This window comes from Solea senegalensis, linkage group LG18, assembly GCF_019176455.1.
Source record: "Solea senegalensis isolate Sse05_10M linkage group LG18, IFAPA_SoseM_1, whole genome shotgun sequence".
Lineage (NCBI taxonomy): Eukaryota > Metazoa > Chordata > Actinopteri > Pleuronectiformes > Soleidae > Solea > Solea senegalensis.
Window position 1 is genome coordinate 3,970,793 of NC_058041.1, and position 26,509 is coordinate 3,997,301.

The following is a 26,509-nucleotide window of genomic DNA, read 5'->3' on the forward strand; positions in this document are numbered from 1 at the left end:
GGCAACCCGAACCACTTGCCCCACTTCCATGAGCGGGCACTCCGCTCTGATGTGGCCGGGTTGCCCACACCGCCAGCACACCTGCCCTGGCGTCTGAGGAGCCCCCCGGGGTGCCAGGTGATCAGACACGTAGGCTGGGCCCTGAGGGAAAGACGGCAGAGGGTAATTAGACGACCGGAGCGATGCATGCTCCGGCTGTGTGTGTGTGTGTGTGTGTGTGCGTGGGTGTGGTGTAGGAGCCGATGCTGCTGGGAACCTCCTCCTCGGGGCTGGAGTGGGACGGCTGGCAGGGATCGTCGCTGGCCTGGTCTCCTCCCTCATGCTCCGCCGGGGAAGAGAGAGATGGTCCTCCGCGAGGACGATCGCTGCCTCGATGTTGGCCGGGCGGTGGCACTGGACCCAATTGGCTGTGGACGATGGTAACCCAGCGATGAACTGCTCCAGCGCCACCTGTCCAACGACGTCCTCAGCGGAGTGGGTCCCCGGCTGGAGCCAGCGCCTCGCTGCGTCCAGGAGCTGCTGCGCGTATGCAAAGGGGCGCCCGGCTTCTTCAAAGGAGAGCCCCCTGAACCGCCGCCGGTGTCCCTCCGACGTACTGCCCAGCCGGTCCAGGATGACTCTCCTCAGCTGTGTGTAGTCGTGGCGCGCCGCCGCCGGCAGGCTGTGCGCGGCCAGCTGCGCCACGCCAGTGAGCAGGGGAAGAAGCCGAAGCGCTCTCTCCTCCTCCGGCCACCCACACGCCTCCGCCGTGCCCTCGAAAATGTCCAGGTATGCCTCCGGGTCATCTTCCGCGGTCATCCGCTGCAGGGCGACGGGCGGAGACCGTCCTCGACCGGGCTCCGGGTCGGCGCCGTGGGCAGCCGGGCGTTGCAGCAGCTCCCGCAGGAGAGCACGATCGTCCCGCTGTGACGCCGCCATGTCCGCGAGGAGCTGGGACTGCTGCTGCTGCAGCGTGATGGTGCTCTCCTGCATCGCAGCGAGGTGCTGAAGGGCCAGCGACAGCGGAGATTGTCCTTCCATGTATCCCTGTTCAGGTGCCACTGTGAGCTTTTCCCACTCACTGGGGTTCGGGAAGGACGAGGAGGCGGCGTTGAGGGAGCAAATATATCGGTTTATTGTAACTGAAAATAATCAACCAAACAAAACATAATAAGTCAGCTGTGGCTGGTGTGTCAGCGCTCTCCTGCGCTGCGCTGTTCTGACTCTCTGTGTCTCTGTGTGTCTCGGTGTCTCTCCGTCTCTCTCTCTCTCTCTGTGTGTCCGTGTGAGGACCCAGCCTACTGCAAGAGACCAGAACCAGGTTACAAACATGCTTATATAGCTGACTAATTACCTGATTCTGTCCAGCTGTCTGATCACCGGCTGAGCCACTCCTTCCTTTCCTCCAGCAGCCATCGCTCTAACCAAGCCCCACTGCCACACACTATGATTGGACGCGGCTGTAAATACACCCAGGTGTTTCACCCCTTTCCTTGTCCTCAGAGTTCTTTTAAAGATTCCACCCTTTGAGGCACACTCTGGCACCAGATACCTTTCTCTTTATCACGTCTCTCTTATCAGGTAAACAGCTTGTTCTTCCCAAATAAGAAGCTGTGCTGTAGCTTTTAGTGCTCTGTGAAATGACCTGCCACACAAACTTCACTTAGTGTTTTTTTTTTTTACGGTACTGAAAGACCCATTTATAGTTGTTTATTGTGGCTGTGGGAAGAGAGAAAAAAAAAGAAAGGTGTCAGTTTGTAATATGTGCCCCTTATTTCCTGCTCTGTTCCTGCGCTTATTTAGTGCTCCTCTGACCCCAAGGCTGTGTGGCTGTCAACCTGATGAAGAAGCAGAACGTTATTGCATTGGAGATGGAAATTTGCATTCAATTGTGTTAATATTTGCAGTGGCAAGTGCAGATTTGGCTCCTGGAGAATGTGATGGTTGAAGACAATGTAGCAGCGGAGCAGATGAGTGACAGTCGAGATTCAGATACAGATAATACTGCTGGAAAGCTGTGATTATACTGTCACAATCCTGATGTAAATATAAAGAGGTACAAACCTATTCTTAATTTCAGGTGATTATACACATTATTGAAAATATCTGCCATTACTGCCAATAGCTTCCTCTATATCTGATATACTGGAGCTTTAAAGCCCGATTATACTGTGAAAATACATAATCACATTCTCATAAGTCAGATGGTCCCGGTCGTTTTGTGATGTTAGACACTGCAATTGTATCTATTGATCATTGAAACCACCAGAATGCTTTTAAAGCATTTCTTAGTTTGCAACCTTGATGACTAAAAGAGGAATAAGTTAATTTAGGTTGCTTTCAGACATTCAAATTCTCACAAAACATCTTGTTGAGGTCTTACTTTGTGGTCATTCTCCAAATGTCTTGTCTGAAAGCAGCTTCAGTTTCAATAAAACAAATTCTTGACTCTTCCAACACTTGTTTATGGACCACAAGGACGAGTCATGTGTCCAAAATCCACCAGCTGAACCTCATTTCTATTGAGATTTGCTAACAGTTCAATCACTTTGCATTTTCACATGCAGTTCTGTTCCTATTAATCCAGGGTCTGGGTCAGTCTAGTGTTCCCCACATGCGTTCTCTGTTTCACATTCTATTCCAGTAGCGTTGATTACTCTTCTTTTAGCAATTCTCCATGGTTACTGTCTTCTTCTCTGCCTCTTTTGACTAAAACAAGCGCACCACCAATCGGACTGGAAAGTGATGTGTTAGTCAGCATGGAATTTCAGTATCTAAACTGGACGTGTGCTCAAACGTGGAAATGGGTAGATAACGGAATTCACGTAACGCGAAATGCAGCAGAAATATGTCACCCCGTGGAGCGTCAAGGCTAAGGAAGAGGCAAAAGAACAGATGTGAGATATAAAAACATGGCTTTATGTTCCCTTACCTTGGATCTAAAGAGAATATTGCTGCTAACACCATGTTCTGGCAAAGTTTTAGCTGACTTTTTTAGCGTCCTTTGCTGCTGTTAGCATTTCAGTGAGTGGCAAAAGCCTAAAGCTGCGCTTCCATCATGGTACGGTTTTGTAAGTCAGGCTTTCCTTGGGAGGCGGAGTCTGCACTGTGCCTGATAGCCGTTTCAGCGAGATACGTAGCGTGATGTTGCACCAGTGAGGAGGACACGCAACAGCTTGTTTTTACTGCTTGGTTTGTGGCTGTGTAAGATGTCAAGCTTTGTGTAACAATAGACTGCAGGTACCAAGAAATGGGATGGTTATTTTGATACTATTCCTAGTGGAAACGCCAAAACATACTTAACTTAATTACATAACTGTGCAAGCAGACAGGTATCGAACGACTGTGCCTTACTATTAATGATTCTTCCTACTAGTATGCAACCAAATCTTACCAGTAATCTAATGTGCCGCACTAGTAACACTATTAGGCCCAACTAGTAGGCATGTGTCAAGCACTAGTAGCCCTCCTGACCATACTAGTACTGCCAAAATGCCCACTAATGGCACTAGTAAGGCACTTTTACTTCACTAGTGCTACTAGTAAGTGCCACAATATCCTAGCGTGGTCAAAGAGTGTACTACTACATGGACCTTAGGTCGAACTTAGATATCAAGGATATGTAATAAATGAACGGCTTTCCATAGACTGATGGACTGATTCCTTGTGGAGTTCTGGCTCCTGACTGGATGAAATAGTTTGTGAAATGTGAAAAGATTATCCTAGAATTTCTGTCAGAGCTCTGAGAGTGAGAAACCCATGTCACATTCTAAATCATCAGTCCCACTTACAGAGCTGTTAAACACAGATTTTTAACAACATCATTTCACTGACAGCCACTCTAGGTTGAAACAGGCAAGACCAGGCCCTCAAGGAACTCATGCCTTTATTACAGTTTGTATGTCGATGGCTGAGATGATAACAGTCCACGCTCATTTGTTTTGGGAAAGCTTATTTTGCATGCGACTGAAATTAAATTAGATTTTGCATCTGTGTAATAGCAGCGGCATGCGGTGAGAGGGCATTTGAGTAGAAATTGCGCGCTGTAATTATACAAAACAAAAGCCTCATTCTGTGCAGATGTTTCTGAAACATACCATAATGCAGCAAAGTGCAGACCAGTCAATGTGGGATTCATACGCACAGCCTCCTGAATTTAAATTTAAACAGTCTCAATGCAAGCTGGGAAGCTACAGAAGCAAATCTTCATTCCATCCACTCAAAAAATACTCTTTTAAATGTTTTATTTAACCTTTTTTTTACCGGGCAAAACATTAAGCACAAATTCTTTTTGCCAGAAAACACTTATATAGGGTTAAGGGAACACATTAAACAATAACACACATGTAAATGAGGTCTTTAGGAACTTAAAAAAACAGTCAGTGCATTTACATGGATGTTAAAAGTCCAATTATAGTCGGACTAAGACAATAATTTGGTTTGCTTAATGTCATGTAAACAGGTTAATCAGATTCAAAACGAGCTAGTCTTAGTCAGACCAACATACCTGGATAATGCAATTCATAGTCCGATTACTCCTGCATGCACCCTTATAGAGAGATACAGCGCCACTTACAGAGGGAGAGTCGGCCAATAATGCGATTTTCTCCTCCGCATGTCTTAGTCAGACTACGGCCTTAGCTCGATTAAACTGTGCATGTAAACGTTTTGTGTGTCAAGTGTGATCTACAATTTCTTTCAGACTTTCAGGTCTTTGAAAGCAGAGACAGAGATGAAAGCATCCACTTTGAGTGTCTTTTTGTCATCAGTCCCTGTCGGTGGCTCAGGTATAGAGGTGGATGTCGTGGGAGAGTTTTATAGGTGAGTGTAAACCAATGAATATGATGACGAGTACGTAGGGGAAGGCCATTTGACCCTGAGAATACAGCAGACACTGGTGAATTCTGAATGAAGCCCTTGTGAGAAGTTGAATAGCAGAGTGATAGATTGTGTTGGAGCAGGTGAAACATCTAAAGGGCAGTGAGTCACCAGGAGGAGGACTGAGAAACCCCCGAAATAAGGGAAGAATGTTCTTGCAAAGTCTTGCTTTAACCTTTGATTCTAACGTGTGCTCAACATACAGCGCTGTGATACATGCATACATACAAACTCAGAGGCTGTTGCAGGAATATCTCTCACAGTGTGATTCATATGCATGACAAGTGTATCACACGCTGCCGTTTCCGGGGCATCTGTGTAGTCAATGATTAATGCACTGATGCGAGGTATGACTGAACGTGGTGCATATGTCGCCGTTCCGATGAAGAGACTGGAATCCATGGGAGGTTGTCAACTATAGCTCAATTATCATCTGCTTTAATGAGTAGAAGACTGGCTGCAGGCCTGTTGAACAGCCACAGGGATGCAAAACTCACAAAATTGCATTATGTACATGTCTACAGATGTGCATCTGATTGGGTTTCAATCACTTTTGGTGGAGTAGAATCATGGTGGTTATTTCTGATATCTTCTGCATTGTTTGCTCCATCCAACAAAGAAATCATTAAAACTGAATCATCCAGATTTAGGTTGCGTGGTGGCGTGAACCTTCCCCTCAGCTGTGTTTTTCTTAATCCAAAATCTTATTGTTCCTCTTTACTTTACCTACCGCCTTACCTTTGAATGGTAAAGGCCTGGGTTAGGTTTGCTTTTTTTGGGGTGTGGCCTCGTCAGCGAGATATGTCGCGTGCCGTCGCACGGGTGCGTCGACAACGAATGAAGACATCGAACGTGATCTCTGAGGTTACCAAGGATGGTCTGCACCTCCTGTGTTGACCATGGCAGGCTGTTGTTTGCTGGAATCCTGTACTTTTTCTTCTTCTTCGTGGCAAAGTGCTATTTAATATTGCCTTGGCGTCGCAAGGGTGTACCAATGTACTCTGGTGCCCCAAGGGAACGATATAGGGGCTGGTTATTTTGGTATTTTTGGTACTGTACCAAACCGAACTGTTCCACGGCTACAGAGGCCCAACACTGCGACTAATCTTTCGACACCAAGTCTCAAAATGTGTTTGGAAGCTACTCTCATGCAACAATTACAGTCATATTCTGCCTTTGGATGTTATCACCCTTTCCTTTTTTCTCTTTTTTACTTCCATTTTCAGTGGTGCAGTACATCACTGCGGCGCTGTAGACTAAGGCCACATGGAGAAGGACGAATTATCTCTCACGTTTGGCTGCTGGAAAGACTCATAAATATGCGCTCGTACGGGGGACACAGTAAAACGCCGCCTTTGTTTTACACACGCGCAAACGCTCCACAAAATATATATTAATTGCACTGACCTTTGTTAGTTATTGTTTTTTAATGACTGAAATGGCACATTAACAATTTGATGTAAGGTGTGTAGTAGCTAATGGGCAAGATGGAGGCAGATGATATACTGCGGCGAGCCCCAAAGGGAGAACTGTGATTAGCTAACTCAGCTTGAAGGTTTTTTCCACTTCATTAAAAAATATTCGACGATCAGGCAGTGTGAACTTTCACTGCCTTATGTGGAAAAATGTAATGAATAATTGGAAATTGTGATATCGAGTGCCATAACAAGGATTCGTCAATGCCATTATAGAGCAAACCCTATTATAATAATAATAATAATAATAAGGCAGAATAATGTACATTTTTGGCATATAGTTATGTGTAATTCTGCACATTTTCAGAAATATCAGAATTAAGTGATGGTAAAATATGAAAACCACTGTCATATCTATATTTATATGTATATATGTACTGTGGAGAAAAAAGAGGGAGGGAGACACATGGATATAACAAGTAAACACAAAGCCATTCAAGTAGAATGACAGTTTTTGGTTTGGTTTGGTATCGGGCACGTCTTTTTCCTATAAACACACACGCCCCCAGGATGTCCATATAAGGAGTTGTGTGTTATTCCCATGGCAATTTAACTATGTGTGCACGAAGGGTTAAATATGGAGATTTTAGATATTCCCTTGCTAAATGTTTGGAGATTAACGCATGTTCTCAGGATTTTTAATAGATCTACAGTTCGGCATTGTTCCGTTTCATTCCTGTGTCGGACGCCGTGCGCACGACTCTTCCACTGACGACACTCCCTGACCAATCAGTGGCCGGCAGTCTGTCGACGTCACATTTTAGTATCGGCTCAGGTCGCTTGGAATCTTGCTTGGAAGGTGTTATCACTGTTGGAAAAGCAAGAAAAGGTCAGGTAGAGTGGAGCCGAGTCGTGCTTGAACTGTATTATGGAAAAGCGCCATTAGGTAAATCAATGCTTAAAGGGGACAAAGATCAGGGCAGGTGTTCTATCACAGTTCAGAATCAGTTTTGACGTCATAATGACACACTTAAGCCCGAACCCTAACCCTCTCAATCAATAAGTTCACGGACATTATCACTGAATGTGATCTTTATGGAGCTGCAGCTGCAGCTTGCTCAGGAACTGTATTACTGTGATGTAATTAAAGTTTCTGAGAAACGGGTCCAGGGGAATCATCTGTGACCCTGACACCTCCAGTCCCAGACTCTCAGAACAGAGACGAGTCTGCCGAGACTGAGCGACGTCAACAAGTTAGACGTTCACAGCAACGCTTTGTTGTATCTAAGTCTCACAGACGTTGGAACAGCTCTGAACAGTCAGGGCCAAATCCCTGCTTTCATGGAACTGTATTTATAGATTGTAAAGAAAGAAAGAGACTCAGTCAGACATTTAAAGTTGGAAACTAGGAGTTCAGATAGTCTGGCAGTGGCAGAATCGTCAATTGTCATTTTTCCACAGTTCCGGGATGTTTTTTTAAAGACACACATTAGTTTTATTGAAAAGAAACTCAAAATAAGAAGAATAAATATGAGGGAAAAGGCTGCTGAATTAAGAGAAAACAATGATTAAGAGAAGCCTCAAACTAGTAACTGGAGAGAATTGAAAAATAAAAACAGTTTTAAAAACCCATTCATCGTCATAGTGAGTGACTATTTATGCCCTTTTTACGTGTATAAATAATGATTTATAACATGTTAACACCTAATTGATGACCCAATTTCAAATCATTTGTACGTCGACTCATTGTACAGTTGTATTGTGATAACTGAACCATTAAAAATAAACCTTTGGATGGAAATAAAAATTAGCCAAAATATCCAAAATGTCTTTAAAGGTAAGCTACAATGAAGCCATGTTAGAACTTCCCTAACTTGATTTACTGCTCTTCAAAATCTCTTCAAACTCTCAATTGCGTATAGAAATTGCCATAAATCCATTTTTACATGAGGGTCACAGGTTATGTTAGAAACAGATATAGTCACAAATTGACCATAGCGGTCAGATTCCCTCCATATTTACTTTATTATCCTCCCGATGTCCTCTATACCTTACAAACATGCTTGTTGTCTACAATGAAGAGGCTACGGAGTCTCATGAGGCCAGACTTCAGCACCTTATCACTGTGAGAGTGAGCCCGTGTTCACATCCCCATGGATCAGGACCCAAAAACAGCCCTCATTGATAAAGCGCTCGTGTTTTTCGTATGTTACTGTACGTGCTGCCCTCTACACGAACCCCTGAATGGGACCATTTCCAAATTGGGAATACTGGTTATCTCCTTTAACCCCCACCCCCCGCCCAGAAAGCACAGAAATAAAGGAGAGGCTCAATTCTTTTGCTTTTATTGATGCATTTATTTCACCTTGAAATGACCTTGTGTCTGGTTTTGCACTGAGAATGAACAAATGTTGTTTTTTATTGCAAAAGGTTCATTTTACATCTTTTTTGTATATATTAGATATAGAATGTGTCATTTCCATATCGTCCGCCTTCACTGAACCGTTGCTTTTTCACTTGACCGGCCTCCGACTGTCCTGACTCTGCGTTTGAGACCCCCGGTCTAAAGAGAGAGAGATACTTTACGTTGTTTACATATTTTACTGCGTCCAGTCACAGACTCTTCACATCCATATTCCAACCACGTCTGAGGCGTGAGCGATGTGGCGGCGTCTGTCGAGCATGTCGAGATTATTCTCAAAATGTCGAGCTTAATCTTGCCATTTTCGAGTTTAATGTTTTGGCCCGCTGAAAGTGAAAGACATGAGATTCATTTCGGCCCTAAAACTCCTCCGTAGCGTCTACACGGTGTTGACGCCGAAAGCCAAAAAGTTTGATATTGACTACTTTAATTTGGTTATTAATGTATTATACTTTTGAATATTTCGGTGTCATCTTCCTCGCAACATAAATATAGAAAAATGAATACATCAGACACTTCTCTACCTCTCACCCTCCACAAAACAGCATCTCGACAACGAACAGATCACAGACGCCGAGGTGCCATTTTGCTGCAAATAAATCTCCATGATGTGTCAAGTTATATCACGAGATAAGCAGCTTTTTCCGTGTCCTCTGGTGTTTTGAATTATTTACAGATGCAATCGACAGCTCTGAGACAAGAACAGTATGAAATAAAAAAGAAAAGCAATTCAGTCATTCATAGATGATGTAGGAGAATCCGTCTTATTATTATTATGATCTTATTTCTCATTTCCACTGCGTCCATTATCCATCTGCAGAACCTGTTGTTTTCTTTTATTTAAGGAGGAAGATGCAGTCGAAACTGTGAAAGTAAACAATCGTTCACTAGCCAAGAAAAGAATGTAAAGTCGTCAGAGTATGAGATGCTTTCTGTGCACATTTGGACTAGAGCTGAAACAATTACTATTAATCGATTTCTAAATGAATCATCAACTATTTTGATAATCGATTAATCAGTTTGAAGCTTTCTGATTGTTTTTTCGGCTTCTGAAATGTGAATATTTCCTGGTTTCTTTGCTCCATATAACAAAGAAATCATTAAAACTGACAAAAAACAGACATTTGAGAACATCATCATTTCCAGGTTTGACAAACACTGACCAAGCGGGAAAATAATGGACAGATTAACCGATTATGAAAAGAATCGTTAGTTGCAGTTCAGGTACAGGCGCCACAACCGTCTAAACGTTCTTTTCTGTTAATTGGCCCTTTTTTGGGGAATAAAAAAACACTGTGTTCTTCAGTTTAGTTCAATATATGAACTTTAGAGTGTCAAATTTGCCTAATCCCCAAATCTGCATGTGTTTGGACTGCACCAATACGTGCTGCTAAATTTTACACACGGTAGCTTTAAAAGCATTCATTTCATTTTTGTCTTTTTTTTACAATCGTCAAAACCTCCAGCATCAGCACGAGCACCGGGCGTCGTCTCATCTCCATCAGGCAGATGTCAAAGTAATCTGGATTGTTTTTATTTTTTCCGTGCTTTCCAAGAACACAGCCGAGCGATAATAATCCCCGTCCCCTGCAGCGCCGCAGCGCCGGCTCACGTCAGCCGTGTCTTGTTTTGGTCCTAAAAATGTAAATTCTGGCTCCTTGTTAGTCCTGTTGCACAATCACAGAGAATCAGGTAGAAGAGGTTTATGGTAAGTTAAATCCTTTTGTCTTTTTTTTAACATTTTATTTTTTATTTATGTGGGTGAAATGTGAAGCACGGTAATGGAGGAGGAGGCCAAGAAGTCACAGAGATGCATGTGAAAGAAATGGAGAATTGTCTTTTTTAAATAGTCTAATTGACCTTTATTGATCTGTTCCTCCTCTCTTTCTATCTATCTCCCTCTCTCTCTCTCTCTCTCTCCCTCTCTGGGGTCCCATCAATATTCTTTATTGAGAAACTTCTCCGGCAGCTTCTGCATCTGGACTCAATTACATGAAGAGGCTGTAGGTTGTAATCAGTCCCGAGTGAAGAGGACCAACTGAAAATAACTGCTGTCTGACCTGACACACACACACATGTTTGTAGCAGCATTCTTTGTGAGGACACTCATGGGCATAATGCATTCCCCCTAGCCCCTAACCCCAAAACCAGGTCTTAACCCTCGAAAAGCTCTTTTAAGGGTTGACAGAACATCAGCGAAAAATGTCCTCACTTTCCCAAAAATGTCCTAATTTTCCCAATGTCCTCACTGCTGGGTTTAAAGTGTATGGTCCTCACAAAGACACCCATACAAGAACACACACACACACATATGCTGGTTTTGCTGTCTTTGTGTGGACACTCATCGACATAATGCCTTCCCTAGCCCCTTAGCCTGACCTTAAACTATCACAGCTAAATGCCTAACCCTAACACCAGGTCTGAATCCTCAAAAAAGCCCGTAAAAGTTGTGTGGACCAGACAAAATGTCCTCACAAAGATCAGTTTGCTTGACAATAAATCCACACATGCCTCCTAAAGTCATGAACACACACACACACACACACACACAGACACCAGAGCTTTTAATCAGCATGACCCCACAGTGGACAGTCGTGTTACGGCGTCTTGTAAATCTTGTCGTTCTGCCCATTTTTCTTGTATTGATTAGAGTCTAATTAAAACCTTTCACCTCGTGTGTGTTGTTGAACTATGTGCCGGTATATCATTAAGCCACTGTTATTTATATAGAGCTTTAATCGTCTTGATGCTTTTTCTAGCCAAGTACAGTAAATGTCATATACTTTAAGACTTTTACTTAAGTAATATTATATATAAAAAAAAGTGATCTATCTGGTAAAGATACTGGGACTGCTCCTTTAACTAAACCCTGTTTACGGTCTGATCAGTCATCGTAGCAGCGTCCCCTGCATGTCTGTGTCTGTGTAAAGAGTAGAAGGATTGATTTCACTGGCTTCCCCTGGTTTCCTCACAGAGCTCCAGGGCAACGTGTTCACTTCAAAGTCCGGTTGTGTCCCATTTCTCGCGTTCTCCCCCTTTTCATCGTTGCCGCCTCAGGCTCTGTCGGCTCTGACCCTTGATCCCCGTGAAATGTCTGTAAAGTTAGGTAAAACCTGAGGGACTATGACACACAGGGTAGTGGAAAAGAAAATGGTTCATGTTAGTATGAACTGCAGTTTGTCAACCGTTTTCCTTTTTTTCAGTGAATCAATAAAAGAAACTAACTGTATGAGGTTGTGACATGCAATGTTTTATTTATTAGTTTTGATGCCGAGAGCTGCTTCTGCTTTCTTTTTGTGTTTCTGTTCAGTGAGGAAAATATGACAGAACAGCTGAGTGTGTAATAACCAATAGTAATGTATGTTATTATTATTATTATTATTATGATAATATTCTGCATTTTGATTTGAAAAAAATGAAAATGAATAAATAAAAGGAATTTCTTTAAAATACAACTTCATTTGGTAACACCGAAATGGATTAAGTTAATTGAAACTAGAATTAGCAGGTTATTGAATACAGACTTTTAGTTTGTCAGTGTTTTCTTTTCCATTGTAAGGTTAATCATCTCTGATCTAAAATACATACATATTTGTAGATAATGGAGAGCGAAAATGCAGCATGAACACACAAAAGATTTCCACAAATATGACAAACTCGCAACAAACTTGCATTTCTTATATGTGACCTACCCGCCTCTACCATCTACCTGCCAACCTACCTACCAACCAACCATCCACCCACCTACATACCTACCTACCTACCTAACCTACCTACCAACTATCTACCTAATCTACCAACCAACCAGCCACCCACCTACCCACCCACCTACCTACCTATCTATCTAACCTACCTACCATCTACCTAACCTACCTACCTACCTACCATCCATCCAACTACCTACCTACCATCTATCGAACGACCTACCTACCTACCTACCTATCTATCTAAATGTTTAATAATATTAAAATCTAATTCTTCTACTAACTACCAACTATCTACCTAATCTACCAACCAACCATCCACCTACCTACCTACTATCTACCTAACCTACCCACCTACCATCTACCTAACCTACCTACCTACATCTCCTAACCTACCTACCAACCATCTACCTAATCTACCAACCATCCACCCACCTACCTGCCTATCTACCTAACCACCTACCTACTATCTACCTAACCTACCTACCTCTATCTACCTACCAACTATCTACCTAATCCACCAACCCCACCCACCTGCCTATCTACCTACCTACCTACCACTACCTAACCTACCTACCTTCTAAACCTACCCACCATCACCCAACACACCTACCTACCTAACCTAACCTATCTACCTAGGGTCTACCTACCTACCTACCTACCAACTATCTACCTAACCTACCTACCTACCAACCAATATCTCGACCTACTCACTTACCTATCTATCTAAATGTTTAATAATTTTAAAATCGAATTCTTCTACATTTGGTCTGTCTTCTGTGCAAATTAAAAAAATGCAACTCTTTCTTGTTAAAAACATTTCATATCTTTAACTTTTCGTGTTTGCGACGGAATATAGAGCAGTCACTCTCCGAACACTCACATGTGATAACAACCGTTTACATTTAAAATCTATGGATAAACTGTAGAAGTCAACCATGACTCAAAAAAAACAGAACTGTTCACAAATTGAATTGTCGCTATCGCAACATCTCCGTCCACCACATTTCACAAGCAATTCTGTCACAGGGCTTTTGCAGGTAACCCGGATCACAGAGTCCTGCATGTAAAATAATCCCCCCGTCCCTAAAAGCATCAGGTTTGGAAAAACGAGATTAAGATTAACCCGTAGTGTCACACTCGTTTCCAAGCCGGGGGGCAGGGGTTGATGAGCAAACAACAGAACGTATCCGATAACGTGATAATATGTGACTAATGTGATAATTGGCTCGGCTTATCTCTGCAAATTAGACTCACCTTACACGAGAATAGTGGAGTCTAAACGTTGGAGCGGACGACCGACGCGATAACTGTCTTATAATCTCCATCATCATCATCACCATCATCATCATTATTATTATTAAAACCAGCAGCAGCAGCGGTAAGACAATAATGTCATGTATCTTCGTATGGCCTCTGTTTTCCTCGTCTTCTGTGTCACTACAGTTGTTTATCTCCTTGTAATATGTTATATATTTCCGCAGCACACTATTCCATCAGAGGCATTACAGTGAAGATTATTCATGACGATATTTGGCAGAATTACAAAGTAAAAGTGCTCGTTTGGATACAGAATAATGTGAACGTCATAATTAATACGTGCAAAAATGAATGTATTAAATTGCAAAAACAGGAATAAATATGGAGTGAATAATAATAACATGGACAACTGTCATTAAAACAAGCTTATATGTATGTATATATATATATATATATATATATATATATATATATTGTATATGGAATGATGAGTTAAGACGTGTATGTAATGCAAAATTACAAAAAAAAATCTGTTAAATCGCAAAAACGGGAATAAATGTAATATTAAGTGAATAATAACGAGGACTACTTTAATTAAAACATCAAACAAGCTTACATATATTTGTATTTATATATATACATATATATGTATATATATATATATATATGTAATGTGATCATCACAACCAAATGTCATCAGGGTCACGGGCCATGTTTTCTTAGTGACATGATATTAAGTCTGCTATAGGCCGACATAAATTACAAAGTCTTTCAAGTAAAATATACTGAATAGCCACTAGGGGGCGACTCCCCTGGTTGCATAAAAAGAGCGCCGCTTCAATGGAAGTCTGTGGGAAAAATGAGATTTCCCACATGATTCTGTAAATATCAAGCCCATACTGTCTATAATGTACACTCTATTTAACTTGTAGTCTTATTGTTTCTATATTGTACTTTCACAATGTGGAAATGCATGTTTATTATTCATTACCATTATCGTTACTGTCTTTTGCTGCTGTGACAATGTTGGAGAGCTTATCTTATCTCTTATTATTCAAAGTGTCCGTTTTTGTTTTTTTTTTACATTATGTTACCATTCCGAGGAAAGTGCAGCACGTTATGAGTGAGTGGACACCTGTGTGATTGACAGCTGGCGTCGTCCAGCAGGAGTTGTCTGGTGACAGGTGACATCTGCGAATTTCTGGCGTTGGAAAAAAACTCGACATTGGCAAAAGTTCCGTTTCTTGCGGATGACGTAAACGATGATAAGATAATAAAAATAACAAACACATGTTATCAAGTGTCATTTGCAGATATAATATATATCATTTCCTTTATTGTTTTTTCTTTTACGTCCATATAGAATCTCCGGGTTCAGGCTCAAAGTTGAGTGACTGGCGGAGGCGGCAGGGTTTTGACACAGTATCGTAAACACGCTGCTCCAAACGCTCGCCCTCCTGAACTCCACCACCTCGCTGCACCGCGGCACAGTTTACACACTGATAACATGACCGCGAGGTCACTGATCCCCTCAGTTAAACCTAAACACCTCACAATGCTGTTGTTTTTACTTCCCCTCCCCTTCTTTTTTTTAAAGCGGCAGTGTCTTCATTGATGCACAGACACAGGACTGTGTTTATACTTTTATACTGTTTTTATATGATTCGTTTGAACCAATAATTGGAAATCCCCAGCTTTTGTCTTGTATAAAGTACCTAAAAGGGACATCTTGAGTATCTTTACCAGAAAATGACTTTTTATCATTTTTTATTATAATATTACTTAAGTAAAAGTCTTAAAATATACCACATTTACTGCACTTAAGTATCAAAAGTACATTTTCTGATATAAATGTAAGTTTTAGAAGTAAAAGTAGGATTGAGCAATGGAGGCTCAGTGGTAGGGCGAGTTGGCTTTTCTACAGGAAGGTTGTGGGTTCAATTCCTGGCTGTGCTAGTCTATCTCAGAACATAGAGATCATTACCAACTCTCAGAGACAAGTATAAAACATTTTCAGGCACATTAAACTGAATTTGTGCATTTTTTTGGGTCATTTCATTTAATATTATGTATGAAACAGAGCGTAATGAGTGCATCTAAAGGATAATAAACTAGCTACAGTTCATCATTTTGTGATAATTTGTGCTTTGGGCACTGACGTTAGTGATGTCTGGCGAATTTACCCTTCTGCCATTGGCGTCTTTAAAAACTGTGGCAGGGGTTTATTAGCTCTTTTAAGAACATAAGTGGGCTGCAGCAGCTTTGACAGTCATAGAGTCTTACCAGTTTCCAGAGTTTGGCTGCGGGTGTAGAAACAAGAAGACAGAGACAATTTCTGCATTTTTTTGACATTTATTTTAAAAAATATATCACAATAACCTCTAAAAATACGCATTTACAGGATATAAAGTAGTGGTAGTAGCTTGTTTTGGCATTTAGATGTGGTGGAAATGGATTACAGTGACTACACATCAGATTTATACAAACATAATATATAGAAAGACGAGGTTTCATTTATACATACACAACATTATACATGCCATGTCTACATATTTACTCTGATTCATATTTTCTGAATTGTTCAATGTGGTGTTTGGTCAGAAACTGTTGGTTGAAGGAGCACTTACATCATTTAAAATGTACATTTTGTAGAATTTATTTTCATTTATCTGTAAAATAGGAACAGCTTTGTGTTTAATCGATCGCAATAATGCAACTTCACGCCTAGACAACCACTAAATTCTACTCACTGGTCCTTTAAGAGGCTGAAATCTGTTTTTAAAAAACTCTCAAATTGATAGAAGGTGATTATTTCAGTGGCTGATTTGGTTAATGACTTAAAATCCGATTTGAAATCAAGGATAAAAAGGCCAAGAAGGCTTTTTACTGGCATGAATAAAGGTGAAGTCACAGACGTCTGAACACAAGCATGAACATGGTCACTATAGGGCACAAACACACACACACACACACACATGACGCTTGGGAAGATGAGTTGCAGAGATTTGTGCGCTCGTGTTCAGCCTAAGGCATGTGACCCGCGCTACGCCGTTTACACTCCTGTCCACGCTTCAGAACTCTTGCGTCTCATTGCATTAGATCTCGGGGGGGGTCGGTCAAAGAGAAAGTTATACAACAGGTCTGACTCAGACAAGGAGAACCTGAACTCTGCCATAAAAATCCTGCCGGACAAATTGACTTTTTTATGTTCTTGAAAGAAATAAAGGAAAAGTACAAATACGACACTTTGGTCAGGGGGGACTTTAACAGCTGGTTCAAGTCTGAGTTGGTGTGTTGAAAACCCTCTCTACTCATATTATTATCATTATTATTATTATTATTTATCCATTTTAGACAGATTCAGGGTCAGAATTAAAGCAAACTCACACCACAGGCTCAAAGAAATGACATACAACTCTGTGGCAAACAATTAATCTGATTGTGAGTTAGATTGAAGTACAAATAAGTATAAATGAGTAAATATTGTACAGTGCATATTTATAGAAATACACGCCCCCTCGGGGAGTGTCTATGCCAGAACGGCAGCATCTCGCACACCTGCGTCATTTAAATCATACCGTTCAGTGTCGCACTGCATGCTGGGAGGCGACTTGTCGGCGGGGCAGAGCAGGGAGCGGAAGTGCCTCCTGAAGGTGTCCGAGAGGCAGGCGTAGAGGATGGGGTTGGCGCAGCTCCATGAGTACGACAGCAGCACCACGAACTCAAACGCCCGGGCGAAATTGCGCACCATGTTGTTCTGCTTCAGCGAGCAGAAGTTGAAGGTGTAGAACGGCAGCCAGCACAGGCCGAACACAACCACCACCGCCACCACCATTTTGGTGACCTGCCGCTCGACGCGGTGGCTCTCGGGGTTCGCCGCCGGGGCCCGGAGTCGCTGGGAGTGCAGCGTGAGCAGCAGCGCCGCGTAGGAGGCCGTCATCACCGTGAACGGCAGCGCGAAGCCCATGACGAACGTGTAGGAGAGGACGCCGAGCCACCACGCGTCCGACACCACCTCCGGGATGCACAGGCCCTGATCGGCGGAGAAGTGAAGCGCCATCGGGAGAATCGTGAGGAGCGAGAAGAGCCACAGGAAGGCCGAGACGACCTGGGCGCAGCGCGGCGTTCTCCAGCGCGCGAACCGGAGCGGGTCTGCCAGCGCCATGTAGCGGTCGATGCTCATCACCGTCAGGCAGAAGACGCTCGTGAACTGGTTGATGCCGTCCAGCACCATGACCACCTTGCACGCCGTGTCTCCGAACATCCAGTGGTTCCGGAAGTTCTGGCTCGCGATGAAGGGCAGGCTGACCATGAAGAGGCCGTCGGCCAGCGCCAGGTTGAAGATGTACACCGTCGTGGAAGACGACATTTTGTCCAATTTCAAAATGGCGACAATGACCAGGGAGTTCCCGGCGAGTCCCAGGATGCAGACCACCAGGTAGAGGATCGCCATGGTGACGCCAAAAGCGTCGATATTGTCCTCAAAGTAGTGCTCGCCGATGTAAGTGTGGTTGTAGTCCATGTCTGACAGGGATGAGGTGTCCATTCTGAAGATGTGAAGATGCAAATTCCCCTACACACAGCTTCAGAGTCACCTCCTGACTTCAAGTATGGAGGGTGAAAAAAACCGAAAACTCAACAGACTGAAGAATCAGCAACAGAACTAACAATCAAACTGTGTTCTTTCGGGGTCAAGGACATCCAGTAGCTCGTCACGTTCCCTCATCCAGTCCCCACTTCCTTTTTATCTTCTGTAAAAACTGTGAAAGTTAGGTCCTCCGCTCTGACACTCGTGTGCACCGTCTCACACACACACACACACACACACACACTCGAGTAAACACACTCAGTGACGCACAGCAGTGTGGAAATGAGCCGGACAGCCGCTCAGCCGCTTGCCTGAGCTCTCCTTCTCCGTGGGAGTCCTTTTATATCTCTTCCCCCCACAGTGTGTGAAGAGTGTTTCTTGCTCCTGTGTGTCTGTGTGTGTGTGTGTGTGGGGAGGGGCCTACCACCCTCCCCTTGTTCATCAGTCTCCAGAGATTGTGATAAACTCCAGCTTGGCTCACACCCCTCCTGTGTGCTCCCCCAGCTTCTCTGCTGCAACGCCGTTTCCAAGGTAAACCCCATCTGCTACAATACTTTTGTTTTCATCATTTCTTTCTTCTTCTCCTCCTTCTGTTTACTTCAAACCACACACACACTTCATTGGGGTGGGGGTCATTTAAGTAAACCTAAACACAGACGTATAATAACAGTATCTCTTGTCACTCGGGCCGCCCACCTTTACAACCCCAGACGCAGTAAATCTGCCGACAGCAAAGACACGACCGACCTGTCTGTTTTCTCAAGCTTTTTGTTTTCTGACATTTGACGTTTGTTTTGCATCTTCTCGAGTCATCCGTCCGTCTTCCTTCCACCACAACATTCCACGCTGTTTTTCTTTACCTCCATCTATTCCATCCATCGTAAAAAGGATTCGGCGAAAGTAAATGGGAGGGAGGGGAGAGAGAGAGAGTTTAGAGAGGACGTGTTGGCAAAGATTAAAGACCCCGGCATAAGTGATGACCTTCCTTCCTGTTGAAGGTCCGACACGCATAGCTGGAATACCCCGAGAAATCCCCCTCTTACCCCCAGAAAAACTTCCAGCAAGCAGAGGTCAATGAAAGTTATGCAGCTCATCCCTTTCCACTTCAATCAACTCCATCCCAGTATCAAATATCCTATTCCCGTTTAATCCCAGGTTTAAAACGGGTTTCTGACCAGTGAGAATGTGTTGGATCATCATACACTCACCTTCGTCTTTTCGTGGGAAACGGAAGTCCCACGTGAGCGCGTTCTCCGCGATTCTTCTTGATCTTGATCTGCCAGAGAAGCGGATTCCCGGCATCATCTTCTGCCCGTTGGCCTAGTTATTAGCTCATTTTAATTTCATATCTACACATATTATTCCTTTTCATCATAACCATACGTACATATTTGTGTCTGTACCTCGCTGCTACGCACTTCTGCATTCCGTTACCGTGTACTTGTGACACGTGTAATCGCAATAAAGTGGAATCTAATCCAATCTAGCCTAAATTACTACAAATTGGGACATTATCAGTGAGGGACGAGACTGAATTTTGAACGAGGGACTGAAGAAAAAGAGGTCCGTGAAAGTACAAGCACAGGCAATGGGGATGGCGTTCATCACCTCTTACAGCGGGTTCACTCGGGTTAAAGAAATTCAAGGTATACTTGCTAAATTTAGTGTGAAACAGGGCTGAGGACACTTTAAAGCACCCTGTCTGCATCAGACGCCACATATTTCTCCAGTTGTACCATGACCCGGCTCGTAACAGCCACAGACTCTGTGAGCGAAATCCCTTTGTAGTCCAAAAGTCCTGATAAGCCCGCAGCTTCACTTCCCCCCCAGAGACTGACCCTTCACACACCTTCACCCGAACCTCAGGCCTGTAAAAACATCAGTGGGAATGCTTTGTTTTTTGCGGTGCTGAATGTGAAAATGTTTGACAGCGCTCGTATTCCACGGGCAGTATTTCACCGCCGCGTTCACGTGCTACCCAGTCATCTACGGCACACAACAAAAGAGCCATGTGGGACACGATGCGTGCCGTCTTACACGTCCGCAGACTCAAGGCTGTCTCACTGTTTATCAGGAAAACAGCTTTTGAGCGTTCCTGTGCTCTCGGGTTTTATTTATTTCCAAGGATTTTCGAGCTGAATTGCGACGGACCTCACTCACATAGACGCCTGTGAGTGTTGTAAAGATAAGATAAGACTGAGATGATGACTTCCTGAGACTCATAACATCAGTGTAAACCAAACAACTGTGAAGTGGCGAGAATGCTTCAATAAAAGTACTTGTATGAAGGCCCTGCAACAACACTAGAAACGTATTTGACAATGTATGGTGACACTCCTATATTTAAACTAGAAGAGCTTTCAGGAAGCACACATTTGAACGCCCTATCGCACCATGTTAAAGAAAGTTCCCCCTTGCAAGGATCACACCATCGAAAGTACGGATTTAAAAGCTATCATTGGTTTTTGAAAGACTTGCAATGAAATCCTGTTCATCTCTGGATTCTCGTCAATAAATAAAGTTGTCAGGGGAGAGAAGGAAAATATCCAGGCTGGAAGGAATCCGGAAAAACCCGCATTAACAGGCTATAAAACCAATACACACGACCCTCCTCGCTCATCTGCTGCGAGGGCGCCCTCACAAGACACACACACACACACACACAAAAGGGCTATGTGACAAATACCAGAAACAGTGGAAGAGGGAGCATGTGGAGCACAGCTTTGTTGAGTCTCATACATCATGTCTGTAATAAAACACACAATATTGTTATGATGAACTGCAAAGGTAGGCAAATCAGTCAGTGCGCTTACATGCGTGTTAAAAGTCGAGCTAGTCTTCGTCCGACTAATGCCTGGATAATGTGATTCATAGTCCGATTAGTACTGTATGTATAGTCGGACTAGAGTCGGACTTGGCGTTCTGTGCATGCACAAAAATTTCTTCCCTGGTTTTTGACCTGGAAATAGAAGGAGAGGACAATCATACGGCCGCTTTCATCGGACAACACAGAACCCACGAGAGCCATGTTCGATCTAATTTATATCACGAGTAACATGTACAGCAGGTACGACACATACAGTATACATACATCTCACCGTTCGCTGTTTGTTTTTCTGTGACATAAAGGAAACTGATTCAATACACACTAGCCTATAGGGAGATACAGGAATACCTGCTCAGTCTGATTTTCTCCTCAATATGTATACTCGGAATCTCGGAAGTTGTCCAATTGCCTGTCTTAGTCGGACTATGGCCTTAGCTCGATTAAACTGTGCATGTAAACATACCAAGTTTGGTCCTCACTAAAGGGACGGTCATGTTCATTACGTTTGTTTAGGTGCTTTTCTTTGTTTTTCCACAAACATCTTTTTATACATTGATGGCTACACCACAGTGAAGAGGCTCTACAATAGCACAAGGGCACAAAGATATAGAGGAGGTAGTCTTTTAATTGAGAATAGCAAAAATGAAATAAGATGAAAAGCTTTTGCTTCTGGCAAAAACAGACAACACAAACCCTAACAGAACAAACTAACAGCATTGAATTGTCAGCAATGTCGGTTTTCGGCTAATGTTTTGCTAACTGTTAGCCTTCTCCTCCCTTCTCACTACAGTTAGCCAGGCAGCGAGGACCACCATTTTGTGGGAGTTCTGGCTCCTGATTGAATAAAGTGTTGACACTGGAAACTTTTTTCTTATAGATGATTTACAACCAGAGCCCCGAGACACACTGAGCAGACGCTCTACATGAGCTAGTGATCATACGATGGAACCACAATGTGTTTCACTGACAGCCGCTTTAATTCCAAGACCAAATGTCACAGGATCAACAAAGGGGGGTGTCCATCCTCCGGGAACCATAAATGTCACAGACTAATTCCGTCTCTCATTTTCACCGCTACCCTTTGCCCCTTGTTCCTTGGAAAATTAAATGCAAGGGGGTAAAGTCTGGTTAAAACACAGCCTTAGGAAATGGGACACTCTATGAAGAACGTGAAGAAAAGAAACCTAAAAGTATTTGTCATCTCTTGATACGTCACTATTTTAGGCATTATTAAGCGCTTGTGTGCAGTAAAGCAGAGGCACATCTTCAACAATGGGAACACTGCTGAACCGGTTTATGGCTGCAAACAGAAACATCTCCATTTCAAGGGCCAGTTAGCCCTTAGGGCTGACTTACTTATACTCCACTTTTGTCTGTTTTTCTGTCCCAAATGTCCATCCCTACCCTACCTACATCCGTACATCTTTTATTTTGGTATGGACGTTGTGGATGCAGTACTTCCTCTAGAGGGCAGTGTCTTGTGCCAAGTTGCAGGCATCAACAATCATGGTGACCGATGAATTGTTTCATTGTGCTTGACCTGAATTAGACAGAAAAGCAACTGGATTCCGCGACGGTGGAATGTAAAAACTACTCAATGTTGATTACTCATTAGTGTTGACAAGGTTTTCTTCACTGATTGGACTATTTACGGACTAAAAGCTCCGTCTATCAAAGTTTACACTTTACCTTACCCCTCTACCTCAACAAGAACTGGGACACTAAATTGACAAAAGAACGCACAAAATGGTGGAATAGGGGGCGGTGGTCAGGGCAAGGGTTGGAATGATATTGAGCGTACACATCAGTACAAGCTTACCATGTATCTTACTGAGTAAATAAGAGGTTTTAAGGAGGAACGGCAACATTCAGAGGACAAAACAAAAGTCCCATGGAGTCATCATCTGCCGGAAAATGAAGCAATTGGCCGTCAAGCGGTTCTGCAGGCTCATCCTCTGGGGATCATTAATCCATATTTACGATTTAAAAGAAGTCCATCCCACGGTTTTGGTCGAGGACCAGCAGACTGGCATCAACCATCCCTCGAGTCATGCTGCAATAATATGAAACGCAGAGAACCATCTGCAGCATGTGTGGGATTATGCGAAATCATTCCAAGCCAAAATGAATCACGTTACCGCGTCTTCGATGACAAGGAGTTTTTATAAATAAGCACTTTCAGTAAACGATATTACATATGGAAAAGCTCTTGTTATTGTCCACTTGTTTATTGTTTTCGGGGGAGTCTGCATATTTTCATGCCCCCCCCCCCTTTGTTTTCCCCAGCAACAACACTATGCTCATAAGCCGGAGTCAATGCAAATCTCACCTCCTCCTCCAGTGCAGCAGCAGAGAAATGTAAAATATGTAAAGGACTGTCAGCAGAGTGACATGGTGAAGTGCATTATTATAACATCTGGGTTTCATTTCAAGGATGGATGAAGTTGCGGTAACACGATCTCACTGCATCGGTGAATGGATTTTTTGTGACGTGTGGGGATTTGTGATTTTTTTTACTTACAATAAGACATGTATTAACATATCGCGCACCTCATCACTCACGGTTGTCATGCACAAGTGCCCAAAAAATGATGCACCATGGGAGACTATGATATTGGGATATTTCCAACACGTGTTTTGAAGTTGCATTTGCATATAACAGGAGCGTGTGATCACATCAGCGGTAAACGTGCGGTATTTGAAGTCAGTTTCTGAGAATCAAAGCGCTCGGGCTTCTTTCTTCTGCACAGATGTCCGAGGACCCTTCAAAGACACAACTCCTTTGAAGTAGAGACCTACTGATTTTTTGTAAACACTTTACAGATATTTAGAACACATCTTATATCTCTTTTTATGTAAGATTTGGGAATACTCAAAACAAAGGTATTATGTTCTTGCTAAGACAAAACACAAATTGGTCTTTTTTGTTTGTTCTTCTATTTCATATTAATACATTGATATTGTGTTTGTTTATAAAGTTGAAAAATGTATAAAGGGAACCTTGTTCTACCGTCTAAAACAGTGAAACCGATCTGACTGGAGAAATTATTAGAATCTGTTGGATCTTTGTGGATTTATAGAGAAAAATACTCCATAATGGTGTAAAATCATTCAGAGTTTCTTTTTCTTTTTGGTGTAGTGGAGCTGATTAAAGCTAGGGGAAGCCCTGTGGTGTGATTTATTAGCTGAAAAATCATAATTAGGCCATTTTTGTTTCAAACCCCTATTGTCGGAGTAGTTGGTTCAGAAACATTGACAAAGAGTTTGATTGGCAAAAGCTGATGATTGTGATAATTTGACATTTAATCACAATCAGATGTGTTACAACATCACTTAAATGGTGCTTTTTTTTTGGAATATCCCAACATCAGTTGACGGGAAACATCAGAAATATGCCGCTCGGTCAGTTCACAGGTCACAGAGGCTGACATTCCTGTGAATTACCACAGAGAGGTGAGTGAGAGCAGCAATCCTGGAAATTTCCATGTGGGGGAGAAAAACAAATGTCCACAGCATCATCTCCAGAATCTGTTTCCTGTTAAAAGACAGCAAAAAGTCTGTGCACGCACACACACACACACACACACACATAAACAAAAGAAGCCCAGAGGAAGAGAAGCATTCCGAAAACAAGTGACACTGCGGTGTAAATATAACCATTTTAATTTGAAAACGGATAAATAAATGTATGATTTTTGTCATTTATATGTACCTAATGTAACAAAAGTAGAAACACTACATGCAGAGCAAATGGCTGTCATGTGACTTAGCTGTATATTACCTTAAAGGTCCAATGTGTCACATTTAGGAAGGTCAATTGTTTTTGTATCACCTTAGATTAGAATTAGTCTTTTGTATGATCTGTCTGTCTGTCTGTCTGTCTATCTATCTATCTATCTATCTATCTATCTATCTATCTTTTCATTCGTTTATTTATTATATTATATTAATATGATAACACTGTGTGTTCACAATAATGTATAATCATTTCTGAATGAACGTGCCACCCACGTCTGTGTCTGTCAGACCTATTGGCCAATAACAAGCAAGAGGAGGCGGGGCTTCCCGCTTGTCATAGACACGTGTACCCGGGAAGTAGGAAGTAAATACAGAGGAGCGGCGGTGCCAGCAGAAGCAAGTGAGTAAATGTTAAACTTGACCCAAATATCGCCATTTATCTGTCCTTACGGCGACATTTAACGTAGCCGACTTCACGTGCGTTGTTTCATTGTGACACTAACACATTTTGCGTGTAATATGACGTAGGCGAAAGTGGTATAATGTTGCCGGCTGGTTTTTCTTCTACACGTTACCTTATTTACATCACGCACTGCTGACTAATGACAATGACACCTCATTACAGCGGTTTGTGTGTTTTACTCTGGCAGTCAGTGAGTGTCAAAGTGCCTGTCTTCATCTAAACATGAGCGTTTAAGCAGCACCAGGGCTAAGTCACTCACTCACTCACACACACATTCACTAGCATCCAAGTCACATGTAGACACTTTCAGTTTATGAATCGTTGCATATTCATGAGGTGTATAATCACTGTTAGTATCTCATATTTACCATATGAACTGAGTTGTTAGATCCAATACATCATTAAGATTCTGTGTGGTAAATATAGAGGGTTTCATGTGCTCATGAAAACGTCTTTTAATGGTTACATGAAAGCTGTTTACATGTTGGTATATAATCACAACTCATTTTTAGTCATCAGTCATTTATTTAAGACTTTTTTAAAAGTAGGGCTGGATCTTATGCATATTTATTGAATAATCTGTGGATTATTGTCGTTGTTTGGTCCATAAAAATGTCAGGGAAATGGTTAAACCTTTGGTTTATGAAACAGTGAGTTGTTGTCATCCTTTGAAATATAATCACGCAATAAAGCTTTGCACATTTTACTGCTTTAGTTAAATAGTTTATATTTGGCCATCTCCAACCTTGCTTATAGTCAGCAGCTTATAGTAGTGATTTAATTACGGTATAATTCTGTATTTATGTAAGATCAATTTGATGGGGACAGAAGACAGACTTTTGGGGCTTTTATGAACACAATTAACTGAGAAATAAAAGTATTTTTGTGTGTGAGGCCTCACTTTGCTGACGATATAACTTACCTAGTGTGATGCCGAAACAACATTTGCAGTATGCTTTGTATCCAGAGTATGTATATACTGTTCCATCATGTACCTTTTTATTTTAAAAACACATGTTTTAGCATCAGCTGACTGCTGACCACCGAGGTTCTGTCTACACGACAGTAAACACAAAGGTCCAGGATATCAACATCCTGAGCAAACAGGACTTGACTCTTTTTCCTCATGTGTCAGATTACTGATGCGACACCTTAAAGGCACACATATTGACTCAAGATGAGTCAGCGAAGAGCACTGCTGCTCTCTCGCTCATCTGTTGCTCGTTGTCTTGTCA

At 42.5% G+C, this 26,509-nt stretch overlaps 2 protein-coding genes across 3 annotated transcripts in view; one reads left to right on the forward strand and one right to left on the reverse strand.

The window, feature by feature from the left end:
- Positions 1 to 15,994: 15,994 nt before the first annotated feature.
- On the reverse strand, positions 15,995 to 18,595 carry LOC122759104 (somatostatin receptor type 2). The gene has a single exon (XM_044013658.1). It carries the CDS (start codon positions 18,202 to 18,204, stop codon positions 17,188 to 17,190), a length of 1,017 nt encoding a protein of 338 aa, XP_043869593.1. The 5' UTR covers positions 18,205 to 18,595; the 3' UTR covers positions 15,995 to 17,187.
- A 6,521-nt stretch (positions 18,596 to 25,116) lies between these two features.
- The window catches only part of LOC122759103 (zinc transporter ZIP11-like), a 91,343-nt gene continuing 89,950 nt past the window's right edge, over positions 25,117 to 26,509 (forward strand). Inside the window, exon 1 of one of the 2 annotated variants that reach the window (XM_044013656.1) lies at positions 25,117 to 25,211. The gene's annotated coding sequence lies outside the window, so the exon portion shown is untranslated. The remainder of the gene's footprint in view (positions 25,212 to 26,509) is intronic. The other variant, XM_044013657.1, reaches the window with a different exon arrangement.

Excerpts from the sequence above, each read along its gene's own strand:
- LOC122759104 (XM_044013658.1), bottom strand. The coding sequence starts at position 18,204 with ATGGACACCTCATCCCTGTCAGACATGGACTACAACCACACTTACATC.